This window comes from Capricornis sumatraensis, chromosome 2 (genome assembly GCF_032405125.1).
Source record: "Capricornis sumatraensis isolate serow.1 chromosome 2, serow.2, whole genome shotgun sequence".
NCBI lineage: Eukaryota > Metazoa > Chordata > Mammalia > Artiodactyla > Bovidae > Capricornis > Capricornis sumatraensis.
In genome coordinates, this window is record NC_091070.1 from 212,609,844 (window position 1) to 212,627,234 (window position 17,391).

Here is a 17,391-nt window from a genome sequence, read left to right on the forward strand (position 1 = left end):
CGAGCTGGTGGCTCTGGCTCCTTTCACGTGTCCCCCTTGCTGTTGCTCTGACCCGATATCTCCCTGCAGCCAGATCCTAGCCTGGCCCCACAGTCCCTCCCACCGCCTCTCTCCAGTCCACCCTAGTGACTGCGAGACTGGAAGGTTTTCTGCTCTCTAGAAGTCCCGTGCTGAGTCTCAGTTGTCTGCCCAAGAAACATTTCCATTTGAGAACAACTGGCATTTACTGAGATGCTGGAGGCTTTTTACGGTAAACAAGCTGAAGCTTCTGATTTTCACATACACACATTGAGTTTTTGCTTGTGACTGATCCACAGTCCCGGGCCAGTGCCTCAGGCACCCCGTGGTCCATGATCCGACTTATTTGCTCTATTCTTGTTGGCCCTCTGAACTGCTGCCAGACCCTTAGTGGCCTCATTTCCAAGTTTAGGCCTCTGGGGTCCTCAGCATGAATCTCAGGATCCCGGGGGCTGAGGACTCACAAAGCCAAGCTCCTGAGTTCAATCAATAGTGAGCCTAAACTGAAAAGTGAGTGTGAACACACATGCGACACCCCCTCTCCTTACCAGGCTTCAAGTGCCACCCCTTCCTTTTTCCAGAAATGAATTCAAAGCAGAAATTCTGTTAACAGTGGGTCATTCATCCGCTCAGTCATCAGACTCTTTGGAAACCTTCTATGTGCCTGGCTCTGTGTCTGCCCCAGGATGCAGACATAGGAGCCCATGTGCCAAATTGCTAGAACCAGATCTGATGGGGCCATGTAATGAGGGTTTCAGCAGAGGTCCAAGTGAAGCCTGGAGAGGGCACTGCCTTCTCCCTAAGACATAGAGACAGAGAGAAGATAACCTCTGAGCGAGATGGAACCAGGACGAGAAGAGGAGAAAGGATGTTCCAGGGAGAAACGACAGCATCACAAAGGCGACTAAAAGCAATAACCCATGGCCATAGTGATTCCCTGAAACATCCGTCTTCCGGTCATCTCCTCCAGCTGACTTCTGGGAAGTTACTCATGAAGATGGCTGAACAGCCCATTATTAATAGCAAAGCATTTATCTATTCTTTTTCAAGTTCTTTTCCCATTTATCTTATTCCAGGGTATTGAGCAGAGTTCCTTGTGCTACAAAATAGGGTTAGGGTTAGACACACGTGTGTGTAACAATCACTTTGCTGTATACCTGAAACTAACATAACATTGTTAATTATACTCCAATATAAAATTAAAAATTTTTTTAAATAGCAAAGCACTCCCCTAGGAATTAGAACATGTCCCCTCTTACACTGTTACCCATAAACCATGGGCCACCCCTGATGCCGTCCCCCTTCTACTATGCCAGAGTCCTTCTCTACTTTAGGAGTTCCAGCAGCATGGTGAGTTTTGCGTGTTAACCAAGAAACTGAACCAGCAGCTCCCAACAGAGCACTACTTACAGTCTAAGTTGGGCTGATGATTCCTTTCCCACCATATTTTAAAAATCACCCAGCTTTGGAGGGAATCTGCAAACATTTCTCAACTATCCATTATCCTTCAGCACCTGCATTCTTAGCAGTGGTCATTGCCAGAGTTTTGAGGGATCTTTTAATGATTTTGGTACATTTTTTGCTCTTCATTTAGCTGGAGCAGTGAATCCAAGCCTGGAATGCACTGAAGCAAAGCACCCAGGTGATGCCTTTGTCAACAGCAGCTCTCACAGCATTCAGAGCATGTGGGACTCTTTTCATCCTCTTCCACGTCACTTGTTCCAGCAATCTTCGGCAGAGTTACTCCATCTGAAGTTTTGCCAGATGCTCACTTAGTTTTTCTTTTTCCTTGTCACTAATAGTAACATTCTAAATGCTCAGTGACTCTTTAAATATGTTTCTCAATTTGAATATTGCTACCCTTTCCTTGCAAGAATGTGGCATCACCTTTGGTCACAATAACCTCTCCACCTTTTCCTAGGTCATGAAGCAAAACATCTTAAAGACTGAGGGTTTGGCTTACTTTTCCAAACCCTGTACCATCAGTAGCAGCAGCTTTGTTGGGTTCATTCTATGACACCAAACCTTGGAGCTTCGGTTCAGTTCAATTCAGTCACTCAGTCATGTCCAACTCTTTGTGACCCCATGGACTGCAGCACGCCAGGCTACCCTGCTGCAACTGCTGCTGCTAAGTCGCTTTAGTTGTGTCTGATTCTGTGAGACCCTACCAGGCTCCCCTATCCCTGGGATTCTCCAGGCAAGAACACTGGAGTGGGTTGCCATTTCCTCTTCCAGTGCACGAAAGTGAAAAGTGAAAGTGAAGCCGCTCAATCGTGTCGAACCCTTAGCGACCCCCCTATCCATCACTAACTTCTGGAGCTTGCTCAAACTCATGTCCATTGAGTCAATGATACCATCCAACCATCTCATCCTCTGTTTTGCCCCTGCCTTTAATCTTTCCCAGCATCAGGGTCTTTTCAAATGAGTCAGTTCTTCGCATCGGGTGGCCAAAGTATTGGAGCTTCTGCTTCAGCATCAGTCCTTCCAATGAATATTTAGGATGAATTCCTTAAGATTGACTGGTTTGATCTCCTTGTTATCCAAAGAACTCACGAGAGTCTTCTTCAACACCACATTTCAAAAGCATCAATTCTTCAGTGCTCAGCTTTCTTTATGGTCCAACTCTCACATCCATATATGGCTACTGGAAAAACCATAGCTTTGACTAGCCGAATCTTTCTTTGTTGGCAAAGTAATGTCTCTGCTTTTTAATAGGCTGTCTATGTTGGTCATAGCTTTTCTTCCAAGAAGCAAGTGGCTTTTAATTTCACAGCTGCAGTCACCATCTGCAGTGATTTTGGAGCTCAAGAAAATGAAGTCTGTCACTGTTTCCACTGTTTCCTCATCTGTTTGCCGTGAAGTGATGAGACCGGATGCCATGATCGTCATTACTTAAAAGTGGAAATCTGGTTCTCCCCTGGTGGTCCAGAGCTAAGACTCTGCACTCTCAGTGCAGAGGGCCTGGGTTCGATCCCTAGTCAGGGAACTAGATCCCACATGCACCAAATAAGAGTTCGCTTGCATCCTCACCAAATTTTGTATCTTTGGCATTAATCTTGGTGAGATGAGCCAGTGTGCCAGACCCTGGCTTGGTCTAGCAAAGGACAGTGAGTCCTGAAAGCATTTCTGCAGGGCACTGATGGCCAGCCCAGCGTGGAACTTGGGCTGTTATAACCCCAAAGTCAACTTTCATCCTATTTCAAAGGAGTGTACGGAGAGCATTTTCAGTAATTACAACCAAAGACTCACTGGGCATTGGCAGTTTCCAAAGTGAACGTGATGGACTGGACACTGGAAGTCACCAGTATCCTGGAATCCCCGCTTCTTAGCTTTTGATGTATTTGTCAAGGAAGGAGGTAGGTAATCTTAGTTCTTGCGCCTTCAATTCCTAATTCAGCATTCAGTGTTTTCCTGTCCTCTATTGTAAGCATGCCCTTGGAACCTCTGTGGTTACAGCAGAAATTCTGTTGCTGGTCTGTGTCTCCATTTGTAGAAATTGTGGCAAATGGAGCAGTCTCTCCAGGGTTTATCACAGGTTTGGGCTGCTTCTTTAGCTCAGCACTTACAGTGTCCACACGCAGCATCACACCTTTCCTGATTTCCACCGGATTAGCACCTTTGCTAATCTCAGAGCCTTCCATGGCAATCAAGCGTGCTAATGCACTCTCATTTTGCCATCCCAGCTTCTTCATTTGTGTGTTGGCAGCATCCCGGTCACATCTGATGTGATAGTTTTATACCCTTTAAGTCAGTTGACCTGGCAACGGACACCTCATCTTTTGTTACTTCGAGGTGTCCCCAGCCCTGTTCTGTGATCGTTCTTCTTCCCGCTGTTCCTCATAGTAAGGATTTCCCCATCTGCTAGAAGGTCTACACCTTGAAGCATTAGGCCTTAGGCATCTTCACCAAATTTTGTATCTCTGGCATGAATCTCCGTGAGATGAAGAGCCAGTGTGCCAGACCCTGGCTTGGTCTAGCAAAGGACAGTGAGTACTGAAAGCATTTTTGCAGGGCGCTGGCGGCCAGGCAGCGAGGCAGGCCCTCCGTGAGGAGGGAGAGGTGGAACACAGCATGCACACCCAAGTTTCCAAAGTGGTGATCAAATTTCCATTAAAAAAAAAATTATGGCCTGTCAGCAGGCCGCATTTTTTTTTAATGTTTGTTTATTTATTTATTTGGCACTGCTGGGTCTTCGTTGCAGCACACAGGCGCTTTAGCTGAAGCATGGGAACTCTTAGTTGTTGCATGTGGGATCTAGTTCCCTGACTAGGAATCAAACCCAGGTCCCCTGCATTGAGAGTGCAAAGTCTTAGCCAGTGGACCACCAGGGGAGTCTCAGATTTCCATCTTTAAGTAACCTTTTTGAAGATGGGCTAGAGACAGTGACTCAGTGAACAAAAACCAAGCAGAAAAGGGTGTGTTTAGGGCAGGAGTGGCGTAGAAGATAGAAGGCTACACATTGGAGAGATTTTCTGAGGTTGAATGGGCTGGATTTAGTGTGGATGAAGGGACGGGCCAGCCAGCAGGACAGCCAGGTGCTGGGGAAAGGCGAGTGGTCGGGTAAGTGCAGGGGCTCCCTGTTGTTCAGGGAAGTCTGAATGCGCTGGAATGAGGAGCCGTATATTCCATGTACTTCTGGGTTCCTAGAGCCGTGGTGGCAGATTAGGCCACCCTCCCCTGTCTCCTTCCCCAGCAGGTCCTTGTCTCCCCTAGTTCAGCCGATAACGGATGCCGCAGACTAGAGAGGCATTTGTATTGCCAGATTCTTCTAGCTAAATGTGTACCATGTGTCCCGCTAACCTTTACAACAGCGGGAAAAATGTCTAGTAATTAACCAGAATATAAAGGATGAATGGAGCAGCCTGGCAGTCTCCTGCAGTCATTATCATTCAGAGGAGACGAATGTACCTACCAAGATTTCCATCAACCAGTTAAAGCCAGCACTTTTCTCTTGGGAGTCCTGACTCTGTTCACAAACAGTGCAAACACAGGTAGAAGTGTGAATTATATTTGTATGTGAATGTTTGCAGCCACGCATACTCAGGAGCAGAGGTGTTCTCGTGGGTATGCTGGTTGTAGACAGATATACATGGATGTGTGGCATGCACGTGTGCACTGGGGCTGTGCATTCAAGTGTTGCTGGGACCAAGGAGCCGGCCCCAGGCTCACTTTCTCTCCCTTTCACCAATGATGACAGAATCCTCTTGAGACCAGTGCTTCAACGTAATGTCATAGGTGCTACGCTAGTGGGCGCTATAATGAATGAATGTTCGAACAAGACCAAATGCACCCCAGAAATTCTCCAGGTCCTTGCTGTTTTGCCTTTGGGTTCTGATTCGGTCTGTCAGCAGTGGAGACCTAGGGAGAAGGGCGCCCTTGTTCTCTTATCCTTCACACTAGGTCTGCCCTCGTCTGTCCAGCTAGCTCATTCAGTCAGCCACCACACACTTGGTCAGGCTGAGACAGATTAGCTGTCTATAATCCAGGGTGTACCTGCTTCCCTTGGCTTGTCCCAAAACTGTGACCCCACCATATGGAGGCGGTTTCTGGAGGCTAAGATCCCGGGTGAGGTGGTCGTGTGGTATCCCCCAGCCAGGTCACTTTCCTGACCCATTCTTCAGTTCTGGCGATGGCTTGGGCCACCTGTAGGCGCCACCTCCCCAGAGGCTGGGCCAGGGCCAGCTGGGCCTGGACGTACTTTTTCTGAGAGGTTGTGTTGTTGGTGTGAGGAGCCTCTGCCTACAGAGCTGCGGCCCCTGCATTTCCCAAGCTTACGTGGGAGGCCCACCGACTGCGGGAGTGACACAGCCTCTCAGACCTGGCTCAGACGGGCAGAGGGTCCCAAAGTTTATATAAGGAGCTCCCTCCAGCTTTTCAGGTTCCTTCTTCACAGGTTCTTGCCATCGCTTTAACAAACTCTAACCTGTGGCGAGTAGCAAGGCACACAAGAGGAAGAGTGGAGTTAGTTCCTGGTGCAAGGTGTGATGGTGTCATCCAGTGACTATAAGCACTGATGTATCAGTTAGACAGTCTTTCTTGGAGAGGACCAGTGGAGAGAATGGACATAGGTTGCCCTCTGGGGTCTGGAGGTGGGGAAGGGGCAGGAGCCTCTTTCTCAAAGCAACCTGGGGAAGAGAGGAAGAGGGCTCCCCCTTTGACACCCCTCATGTCCACCGGCATCTCAAGGTCCCCCTTCAGCAGCTACAAGGAAAACTCAAGCAGTGTTTGCCCTGGGAAAGGCATCCCGGGGCTCTGGCTTCCTTCTGCTCCCCCTCCTCCAGTGGACACTAGAACCTGAAACTAGGGGCATGGGAGGACTGGCTTGCCTCCTCCTCCTTCACCAGATGCCCTGAGCCATCTCTGCAGACCTGCCCTCAGATGGGCTGCCCTTTGTCGTAAAGACCCCTCTCCCCACCCCTGCCCAGTGCTGGGACCACTTCTGTTCTCCTGTGTGCGTGCATGCTAAGTCACTTCGTGTCTGACTCTGTGTGACCTCATGGACTGTAGCCCACCAGGCTCCTCTGTCCATGGGATTCTCCAGGCAAGAATACTGGAGTGGGTTGCCATGCCCACCTCCAGGGGATTCCCTACCCAGGGATCAAACCTGTGCCTCCTACATCTCCTGTGTTGGCAGGCAGGTTCTTTACCACTAGCGCCACCTGGGGAGCCCCTCCTATTTTCTTAGGGATGCTGAATCAGAGGACATTTTTCCCTTGCTGCACCGTTATTAGCTAGGCTTGAATAATGCATGTTTCCCTGCTAATACACTCTGTTTGATAATGGACCTACGTTAGTGTTCATTGGAAATTTTCCTGCTGGATACACATGGAGAGTAATGCACATTTATAAAAAGAATTTGAATGCATGTTGAGAAGTGGTGACTCCGTGGTAGTAACTGAATTTTATCAGGGATTCAGCTTAGACAGCAGCTAGCTGGGATACCAACCTCTGGGGAGCTTTTTAATATATGCAGAGCAGGGATGAGCAGGGGGGTGGGGGCTGCAGGGAGATGGACCGCTTTGCACACCTGATCACTGCGGGCTTCAGTTCCGGTATTGCCATGTTATCTCAGGTGCAGAGTGAATCCCTGAGTCTCCAAGGGCTGAGCTGGGGAGGGGGCAGATGCTGAAGGAGGTTGACCATGCCCTTGGGATAACTTTGGGAACATGTCACACGAGAAGATGCTGAGGTCCCACCAAGAGCAAAGCTGCCTTCTGGCTATGTGACCCACAGTAAGTCACTTAAACCACTGTGCACCCCAATTTTATTATTGACCCAGTATATATAATAACTACCGTTTAGGGTTGTTAAACATGTAAGGACCAAATGAAAGGATTATTGAGGGCCCAGTATGGACAAGGCGCTGTTCTAGGCATTGAGGACAAATGAACAAAACAGACAGAAATCTCTGCCTTCGTGGAGCTTACGTTGCAACATAGAGTGACAAAAACCACTAAGAAAATGATATGTATGACAGAAAGTTAGGGATAAAGTCCCTATCTTTAGGGAAGGGGATAGGGAGAGATGGGTTTGGAGGTATAGTTTTAAGTGAGTGGTCAAAGAAGGCCTCGAGGAGAAAGTAGCGTTTGCTTCAGAGGCTTCAAGGAGAAAAGGGAGCAAGTTATGAAGATATCTGGGGAAGAGCCTTCCAGGGAACTGGCAGGCTGGAGCGAGCAACTGTTGTATTATTGGAACATCAGAGGGGCGCTTGCAGCCGGAGAAGAGTGATGGAGGTGGAAGATGGGGTCAGAGAGGTCTCAGAGAGGGCCGATTAGTCCAGGCAGGCCCTTTAAAAGACTTTGGCTTTTACTGTAGAAGAATTGGGTTGTCCCTGAAGAGTTTTGAGCAGAGGTGTAATTTGGTCTGACTTCTGTTTTAACAAGGTCCCCCTGGATCTCATGTTGAGACTAGATTAGACGGGGGCAAGCGTGGATGATGGAAGACCATGGCAACAAGAGGAAAAGTCTCAGAGATCTGAACCAGGGAGACAGATGTGCAGACTGCATTGGGGATGTATTTGGAAGTTTGCTGATAGATCATGTATGGGCGCAAGAGAAAGAGAGAGGTCAGTGATAGTGATTTACATTCTAAGGTCCTCAGTCCAGGGCCTGGTATGTAGGAAGTGACAGTCACAGTTGTTACCACTGCTGGTACCAGTCAGAGCAGAGCTGAGCTGTCTGGTGGGGGTTGTCTGGGATTTAGCAGAAAACCAAGCCATATAATCAGAGACAGGATGAAGCCCTGGGTAACCAGTAGAATGCCTTGGGTCCACAGGGATACTGAGACCCAAAGGAGATTGATGGATTCAGAGGAATGACCTTTGAAATTGTGGAGTTCTGGCTCTGGGGCTATTTGTGTGCTTTTTGGCCAAGTCCTGATGAGCTATGGACTGGACTCAGTATTTGATCAAAACCAATTCAATCCATCAGGCCACCGCCTGTGCCAGAAACCATCCAGTGACCTCCCAGGCTCAGCTGCTCCTGCCCACAAGGTTGGCTGCTATGGGCTGGGCTTGGCCAGGCAGACTGGCTCTGCTCCTCATGTTCTCATGCTCCTGGGCCAGCCACGACTCCTCCCAGTGATGGCTGAGATTCAAGCCGGCATGCCTAATCTGTCAGGCACCCTACAAGTCTTTGCACATGTCAAGGCCTCCATAATGACCAAACCCAAAGTCACAGGGTGATGAAATACACTCCACCTCTTTAGCAGGAAGGACTACCGTCACATTGCAATGGGTGTGGATACAGCGAGGGTGACAACTCGGGGACCTAATCCAATGTAACACCTGGCCAGGGCTGGTTCAGAAACTGGTCGGGCTGGTTCAGAAACTGGTCAGACTGGATCAGGGGAACAGAGCTACAGAGAGCAGGCTGCAGGGCTTCCCATGTCGCTCACTACCAGTTTGCAGGTAGATCACCCTGGCTGCCTCCAGGGTGCTATAAAGTGCCACCCTCTGTAGCACCTCTTCCTCCATGTTTGAGACCCTGCTGCACTTGAACCCTACCCTTGGCATATCTCTGCACATAGAGGCTTCTGACTGTGACCCACCATGGAATGTCCCAAGCTAAGAGAGGGACCATTCTAGAGGGACCTATCCCCAGTCCCAGACGAAAACTTAACCTGATTTTTCTTTCGTTCACCTCTTTTCTAGTCAAGAAGCAAATTGAGTTGAAGTCTCGAGGCGTGAAGCTGATGCCCAGCAAAGACAACAGCCAGAAGACATCTGTGTGTAAGTGTCCGCCTTGCTGAGCCTCTTGCTTGAGGTCAGACCCGCCGGCGCTGCGACCGCGGGGAAGCCAGATGCTGCTGCAACCGGTGTCCTTTGAGCCCCGCTGCCCGCGCCCGGGTCTGCGCGTGCGCACACTGACCTCATGGCCAGTGAGCAGCCCCGGGGCCTGCCCTTTGTCTTCTCGAGTTCTTCCTTCACATCCCGTCCCGCCTCTTCTCTCTCCCTCACTTCCCATTCTAACTACAGTCCAGGGAGTCATTACTGCTACATTTCTTTCTTTATTTTTCCTTTTGAATCACTTCCACCTGCTAAAACAATCCTTTTCCTGGCTCCTTGTCTAGGAGTCAGTGAATGCCAGCTGGGATACTGGAGGCTTCAGGGCCCTGATTCCAGCTCCCAGGGCAAGATTGGAAAGGGGAGAGAGGGGAATTCCTAGAACCTTCCACCATGGTCTATGGACCTGGCTGGCAAAGCGTGGACTAGAGGGTGGGGGTTTGGCGTCTTGAGCCGATGGGGCGGTGCTGGGGGGCTCTCTGCTTAGACACTGGGTGGATTCTGTCCTTGAGCACATGTTCCTGCCGTTGGTATTTGAAAGATCGAAAGGGTGATGTCCAATGCTGGGGAATGGTCTGGAATGTCGTCACCCCAGAAGAACCTGATCAGAGCCTGTGCTAAGGGGGCTTTTGATCTAGAGCATAGGAAGGTTTTCTGGAAGATTCTGGGCCACTCCAGGAGGCTGGACTTGAAAGCAGAGCAGAGTTTTCCAAGAAACACGCCTTTTTCATTCTGGAAGTAGAGATGAGGAGCCTTCCTTGCGCCTCAGAGCCTGGCCTTCTGGTCTACCTCCTCCTTCCCTTTGCCTATTTGTCTCATGCCTTTCTCTCTCTCTCTCACTTTCCACCTCCACTGTCCTCCTTCCTTCCACCTTCCTCTCCCTTCACCCAGTCTGCTTTCCCCTCTCTTTCTCTCTACTCTGCCTCCCGCTGAACCCCTCCATTTCTCTTTCACCTCCACATGCTCACTTTTCCCATGATGCTAGAAGTACTTGTTGGAGAGAGGCAAAGAGCGGGCGTGGGTGGTTCCAGAGCACCGTGCTTTGGCGGCGGGGAGCAGGGGAAGAGGCAGTTTGGTCCCAATGTCCTGACGACACCGAGCCTGACTGTGACTTTTCTCTAGTCTTTCAAGTCCTCCAATTGGAGATGGGCACCACTCCTCACCCCTGGATATGAGTGTGTCTGGTCAGCCTGCCACAAGGGGACTGGGTGGCAGAGGGCAGCTGGGAGGCCCTGCTTCTGCATTTGACTAGGGGCCTGAGGGGTGGAGCAGAGGGTCAGGTCAAGAGTTGGCAGAGAAGACTCGAGACACAGGCTGGGCCTGCATAAGCTCTTTCTGCAGCCACAGAGGACCAGAGGAACCAAGGCAGGCCTTGAGTCCACAGGCAAACTTTAAGGAAATTGATTTGGGGAGCAAGTTTTTATCCCAGTTGTATCCTTGGGTAACTGTGTTACCCCAGGTACTAAACTAGTGCCTTGGTTTCCACATCTGTAAAATGGGGCGGCAAAACTTTACCCTCTTTCCCCTTAAGGATGGTGTTAGATCTGAGATGGGCGTTCCTGACCCAGGACTTCAAGAGGTCTATGAACTCGCAAGGAAATCACATATGATGTTGTGGGTGCATTTGGGGATGGCAGGGAAGGGTCTGTGTTTTTCATTAGTTCTCAGAGGAGCCCAAAACTCCCTCCAAAAGATGAAGAAATCCTATTTTAATAAAATAATGCAAAAGCTCTTTTAAAAAATTACCATTCTCAACAAAGTGCTGCTTTCCTTTCTGAGATTCTCACAGAGGGGGATGGGTGTGTGGCTTGAGCTGCCGTGATCAGGTCCCCGAGTGTGTGCAGAGCCCTGGCCCTTTGTGTTCTGCCCAGATTCCCTGTGGACGGATGTTCTGAACTTCAGGGGAGGCGTGGGCCACACCTACATCTCCTAGCTCCTAGTTACTGCCTTCATCGGAGAGTCTGTGGGCACCCTGAACCCCGGCCGCCGGTTCTCACCACCACGCATCTGCGCCTTCCTTCCCTTTTGGTGGGAGGCATTGTCTTTCTGAGTGTGTTGTGGCTTCTTCCTCGTCATAGAGACCGGGGCACAGACCACCTTCCCATCTTCTCTCTCTGTAGCCAACAACAAATTCATGCTACAAGCACTAGGGGCTGGTTTTCAGCAGGCGGGGGAGGCTGAAACTCAGGAAAGAGGGGGCAAGTTTTTGCCTCTGTAATTTGGACAGTAAACTGGTGGCTGGGATTTGGGTTTGCTTGTTTCTGGGGAGCCTTGAAGGCTCACGTAGGGATGCTGTCACCTGCTCAGTCCTCCCAGAAAGAGAGAGCACTGGTTGGGGGGGAGGGTGCAGTGGGAAGGAGGGGCCTGATCACAGCTGGGCTCACAACTTCCCGCATGGCACCTGAGCCTTATTTCGGGCTGGCTGATTAAAGGGGTTGCAGTGGGGTTTTCTTCACATGTCAGGGGTTGTGGTGTGGTGGGTGGGTTTCACCGTGACCTCGGCTCTACCATCCAGCCACATCCTCATCTGTCAGCCTCAGCTCTGCTCGCTGAGTGGTGTCAGTACTGAACGAGAGGGCGAGAGGAGGCAAGAACCTGTAGTGCGTTTGGAATGTGCTGGAAGGTAGAGTGTGGTTCCTAGGCAGCAGGGACTTTGGGAGGAGAGTGACTGGTGTGCAGGGTGGAGGAGACAGGGCCTAAAGAATGTGGGCACTTAGCTCAGAAGCCCTCAGGAGGGATGGATCAGTGGTGAGGCCAGCTTGCCAGCAGATGAACCAGCAAGTACCGCTCAGGGCTCCCCTCTCTCCTGCCCCCTGGGGATCCAAGATCCTTTCTCTTGCCTTTCTCCTAATTGCAAAACAGGAGACTCCAGGAGGCAGGGGCTTGCTCAGCTTTTGGAGATGACACTTCCATGGTATCAGCCCAGCCTGAAGGGTCCTGGTCCAAGGGGATGGTGATGCAGCTCAGCTGAGGATGTAAAAGCTTTGGAAGTAGAGGTTTGGTGGGGAACGGGATGGGAGCAGGGGACAAGCGTCCAGTGGGAGTGACTGGCTTTAACCTGGCAGTGTGGAACGCCGGATAAAAGGAGGCTGCCCAGGAGGCCTTGTGCTCATCGCCCCACAACCAGGAGGGCATCCGGTCTCTGGCTTGAGCACGCAGTTTGTCCAGTTGCCGAGGTTACCTTGGCCAGCCACGCCCTGGGCTACCTGGAGATTCGAACAGGTTTCTAACTGTAAAAATGAGCTTCAAAACCAGGCCTGAAATGAAACTAAATGAGTCAAAAGTGGAACTCCCCCTGCCCACTTCCATCACTCATGAGCATCCTCACAGGTTCCCAAGCCAGGACGGCCCCTGGCCCCTCTCCCCATGCCCTACTCTGCCGTGAGCCCTGGTAACTCTTTCTTTGCCACAGACGTTCCCATCACTTCACATCTGTCCCCACTATCAGGTTCTTGCTGTCCTTTACCTGAACAAACACAAAACTTCCTAATTCATTTTTCAGTAACTGCCCTCCTCCTGAGCAATCCAGAGCAATCCAGTTCTTACAATGCCCTTCTCCACTCAGGTCTCTTCCTATCTTCTTTAGGATCAGACTCAAGTTCCTTAAAAGTCTGACCTCTGTAACCTCACTTTCACTCTTCCAGGCCATTCACTACCCTCCCTCCTTTTCTGGCACAACTTGCAATTCTGTTTCCATGTCTCCACCTTGCTCCCCAGACCCATCTGTTTGCCTGAAATGCCATTTCTTTGTTAGCATGTATCTAAATTCTACTATCTCAGAAGATCCATGTTAAATGCCACCTCCTCCAGGCAGCCTTCCATGCTTCTCTCAGGAATATGAGATAGGTCCTCTCTCTGAACTTCCTTGTAGCTGCATCTTTCATCACCTCCCCACTGTGGTTCCGTAGTTTCTTTCCATAGTTCATATCTTCACTGGATTTGGAACTCCTTGAAGACAGTGAAGTGATCATATCTGATATCTGACATTGACATCTCCCACCATATCCAAGTAGGGTCTTGTATACAGTAGGAGCTCACTGAATGCGTGTTGTGTACCATGTGTAGGAGTGAGTGGGTGAGTGAGTGATGGAGCACATTGCTCATATGATGGGATATTGAGTGGGTGGGAGGATAATAGACCAACTCAGAGAGCATTGCTCCAGACTCCCCATCAGCCTAGATGTGGTTGTGTTGATCGTGGGTTTGGTGAGGGTTTGATTGGAACTCCAGTTCCTGGTCATCGAAGGCCAGGACTCCAGAGGTGCGAAGGAGTTCTCATCTCACAGCATCTCAAGAACAGTGACTGCAGGGGCCCGAGAGTTTCCGCCTTCTCCACTGGAGACAGGAGAAAACTGAGTTTTGTATGCATCCGCCGCCTTTGACCAAGCTTCTCCTTTAGCCTAGAGGACGCACATGTGGTTTTTTAAAAACAGGACTCTGGTGTTGGCAACGTGAAGGCATCGCAGCGCCTGCCAGAACCGCCGCAGGTGCCACCTCAGTGCTCTGGGCCAGGAATGCTCTGGTTACCACTTACTCTGTGTTGAGAACTGTCTGGTGGGAAGAGGTTTCTCAGCAGGTTTCTCTCCCGTGTTTTAGCTCAAGTCTCTGCTTCGAACTTCAGACTGCAGCTTTCTCTTACATTCTTTACCGTTTCTGACCACGCATCCACCTTTTATTTAACTTTCTTTGAGTCATTTATCCATTGGGGGCAAGGTTGGGGGACTCATCTCATCTAGAGTCGCCATCAGCAGATTGGAAGGATGGGGGAGGTCACCGGGGGCTGTGGACTGTCCACTTCTGGTCGCTGGTCTAGGGCAAAGGGATGGGGTGGTTGTTGGGTTGGGGTGCCTCTGAGCCCACATGCTCTTGATGAATTTCACTTGGACTTGGCTCCCAAAGGAATTTGTCAAAAGCAGCTCCCCATCTGCACACTCAGGAAACCCGAGCCCCGTAGATCCTGGCAGCCCCACAGGCCTGAGCAGAGCCGGGCCTCCTGCTGTCTCTGCGTCCACCTCCCATCCTGAGACACGGCCCCAGCGGGTGCCTTCCCGTAATTACCATCTCTGTATGTGCTGTTTTTTTGCCTTGTAGTAACTCAGGTTGGTGTGTCCCAAGGGCATAATATGTGTCCAGACCCTGGCATACCTGAGAGGGGCAAAAGACTAGGCTCGGATTTCAGGTAAGATCTGTTTGGAAACGTTCTAATTGTAGAAAGGGGGGAGGGCGGGTGGCCTGGCTCAGGGGTCAGACAGGAGCTGGCCTTCCTGGACATGGACTAGCGGGGACCATGTGGATGTGGGCTCACTTCCTGGAGAAGAGCTTTGACCTTTAACATTCTCTCTTGTCCAATCCTGGGAATAGTGCCGCACCTTCAGGGAGAGGGGAGGGCTGTAGACTGCCTGTGTCACCCGGCAGACCTATACCCAGGGTACGAAGGGCCACCATGATCAGTAACGATGAGGCAGCAGGCAGCTCACACCGCCGATCATCTCAGAGAACCTAGGGCACTGAGATGCTACCTTTTGTAAAGTTTCTAACTAACAAGACCTCTTCTCATAATCGTCCAGTTTTGTGAAGATTTCTGGGTGTCATCCACCCACACCTAGCTGTTCTAATTGACGCTTATCTCAGAGGACTGCTGTTTTGCTCACAAAGTCACCTTTAACTCAATCCTAAAAGCAAATGGTCCAAAAAAAAAAAAAAAGAGATGAAGAGCAGGTGTTCCTTCCAATGAAGGTTTTAACTGATAAACGGTGGAGCAGAGATCAAGGGCCAGGAGAGAAATAAAGTTTGGCGTGGTGCTCTTCGTGGAACTAGGAAGGATTCAGGGGTGGGCCTGGGAGGCCTAGGGGCGGGGCTCACGGACATGCCTTGTCTCCCAGGTTAGGATCCAGTGTCCAGTTCACCTGCAACGAGGGCTATGACCTGCAAGGGTCCAAGCGGATCACCTGTATGAAAGTCAGTGACATGTTTGCAGCCTGGAGCGACCACAGGCCAGTGTGCCGAGGTAAGCAGGTCCCTGGAAAGGGAGGCTGGCCAACAAATTGGGTGGGGCATGAGGGATGGAGCCCAGCTCCCGATACCAGGGTCCTGGCTCTCATCTGGACTGGCTTACCTCCCTCTCGCTGCTGTCCAGGCCCCAGGTTCGACACCCATTGACCAATGAAATCAACACATTTATTTAGCACTTCCTTTGTACCCCATAGGCCTATAGAGGAGCAGGGTACACAGAGATGGGGGAGAGAGGCATGGTTCCTACCTTGCCTGGACCTGACAGTCTAGTTGGCAGTCAGACGTGAGCAGGCTCCTGGCCCACTGTACCAAGACATTACAGCTACACCTAGATGCGAAGGGAAGTCAGCGTGTATCATGTCACCTGGAATCCCTCCAGCAGAGCACATAGCCATCCTGAACCTCTCTTTCAGTGCCTTTGTTTCTTTTCATATACTCAGCAATAAGCAGACCTTTCACCTCTGAAAGAATCCTCAGATCTCTGCAGGAGTAACACGCACCAGGGCCTCACGCTACTCTCTGTGGGATTCTTCTAGCCCCACACCTGAACATCTTGTTCTCAAGGGTCTTGCCGTCCCAGGAATCACAAGCACCAAATCTGGGCTGGCTGAGTCCCCCTCCCCAACATGATCTTAAAATAGCAGACCTGGATGTATTTCTTCTTTGGGGCAGGACAGCAGCTGCTGCTAGGGTAGAGAAGCCCCTGGCCTCTTTCCCTAGGGCTCCACTAGACAGCTTTTCTTTTCCCACACTGCATGTATCTCTCTTCTTCCGTTGTTTGCACACATGACCAGGACTCAGGGGTTCTGGATGCAAGTGTAAGGAATCATTCTAGAGTTTGTGAGCACGGACAACAGTTACTCCTTTGCGTACCCCCTTGGAAGAGAAAGTGTGCTGCCTGCTCAAACTGCGTTCCTAATCCTTCCAGTTTAAGGAGATCCTTTGCCTCTCTCCAGGCACATGCATGAAAATGAAATTCATGCAGGGTAAGATGGGGTCTGGGATGAGAACTTAGATCACTGCCACCCCTGAGCAATGGGCAAGTTGGAGCTGAGACCCACTGTTTTTACTGTGTTGATAACAAGCTCTGGAAGTGGGTCATGGAAATCTCTCAAATAAACCTTAGATGTACTCGTGGCCACTCAGCTTTGGGGTGCCTGCGATCCACCGTTAATAGTGTGCCTTGCACCCTGACTGATTGTAGTTATTTCAAAAATTCCACTTAGCTGATTTTTTTCTAAAAACTCAAACAAAAGAAGAGTTCTTGGGTATTGCTCTCAGCTTTGCCACCAGCTGGCCACAGGCAATTCAGCAAAGCCCCTATTTTCCCTGGGCTTATTTTTTTTTTTTACTTGTAAATGTAGCTCATGGCTCCTACCGGGGTAACCCATCTTGTACTAAGGTGAAGATCAAATGGAGTTGTGGATATGGAAACACTTTATGAATTGGGAAGTGCTGGACAAGAAAACAAACATCCTTGTGCTCGAGCAATGTCTCTGCAGATCAAGGACATCTGTTCTGTTCACTGCCTAGAAAAGGACTGGGCACATAGTAGGTGCTCAGTAGCATGTGTTGAATGGATGACTGAATAAATATGAATAGCACAACACTCCGTTTCCAGGGAACCGAGACACCCGCTGAGTAGACAGGCACAGAATCATCAAGTCTGAGGATCAAGGGACGCTTTGCCAGTCGGTCATTTCCAAATTCCTTTTGAGGAGCCGGAACAGCAATGCCTTCAGGCGGTGGTGGGATCTTATCTCTCCCCAGAACCTTTTCATTGGAGGCAGGATGTTCTCTTAGTAATGCTGGGTGTTTACACCCAGAAGCCCAGGGTGGGGGAGGGCTGGTGTTTCAGAAGAAAGTTCACAGTCGAGTAACAGGCTCATCTTTTTCTCCAGATGTGTTGTGTGCCCCAGTCAAGCCCCTCCAGTGATTTTGACCCACTGGATTCTGCATTCTCTGCCGCATTATTGATTAAGCATCAGGCCAAGCTTTTTCACATCCATTCCCATCCCATCCTCTATCCCTGGGAAGTGGGGAAAAATCCCGGAAAACAGAGTCACACAGAACTGAGT

General features: G+C 50.2%; 1 protein-coding gene and 2 pseudogenes across 2 annotated transcripts in view; 1 reads left to right on the forward strand and 2 right to left on the reverse strand.

Moving 5' to 3' along the window:
* CSMD2 (CUB and Sushi multiple domains 2) overlaps positions 1–17,391 on the forward strand; it is a 678,038-nt gene that overhangs the window by 352,290 nt on the left and 308,357 nt on the right. For both annotated transcript variants that reach the window (XM_068966215.1, XM_068966217.1), the window contains exons 7-9: positions 9,170–9,247; positions 14,393–14,480; positions 15,184–15,308. In XM_068966215.1, coding sequence (XP_068822316.1) covers positions 9,170–9,247; positions 14,393–14,480; positions 15,184–15,308 — 291 coding nt within the window. The remainder of the gene's footprint in view (positions 1–9,169; positions 9,248–14,392; positions 14,481–15,183; positions 15,309–17,391) is intronic.
* On the reverse strand, positions 1,474–3,274 carry LOC138073640 (60 kDa heat shock protein, mitochondrial pseudogene; annotated as a pseudogene).
* Positions 3,363–4,021, reverse strand: LOC138073645 (60 kDa heat shock protein, mitochondrial pseudogene; annotated as a pseudogene).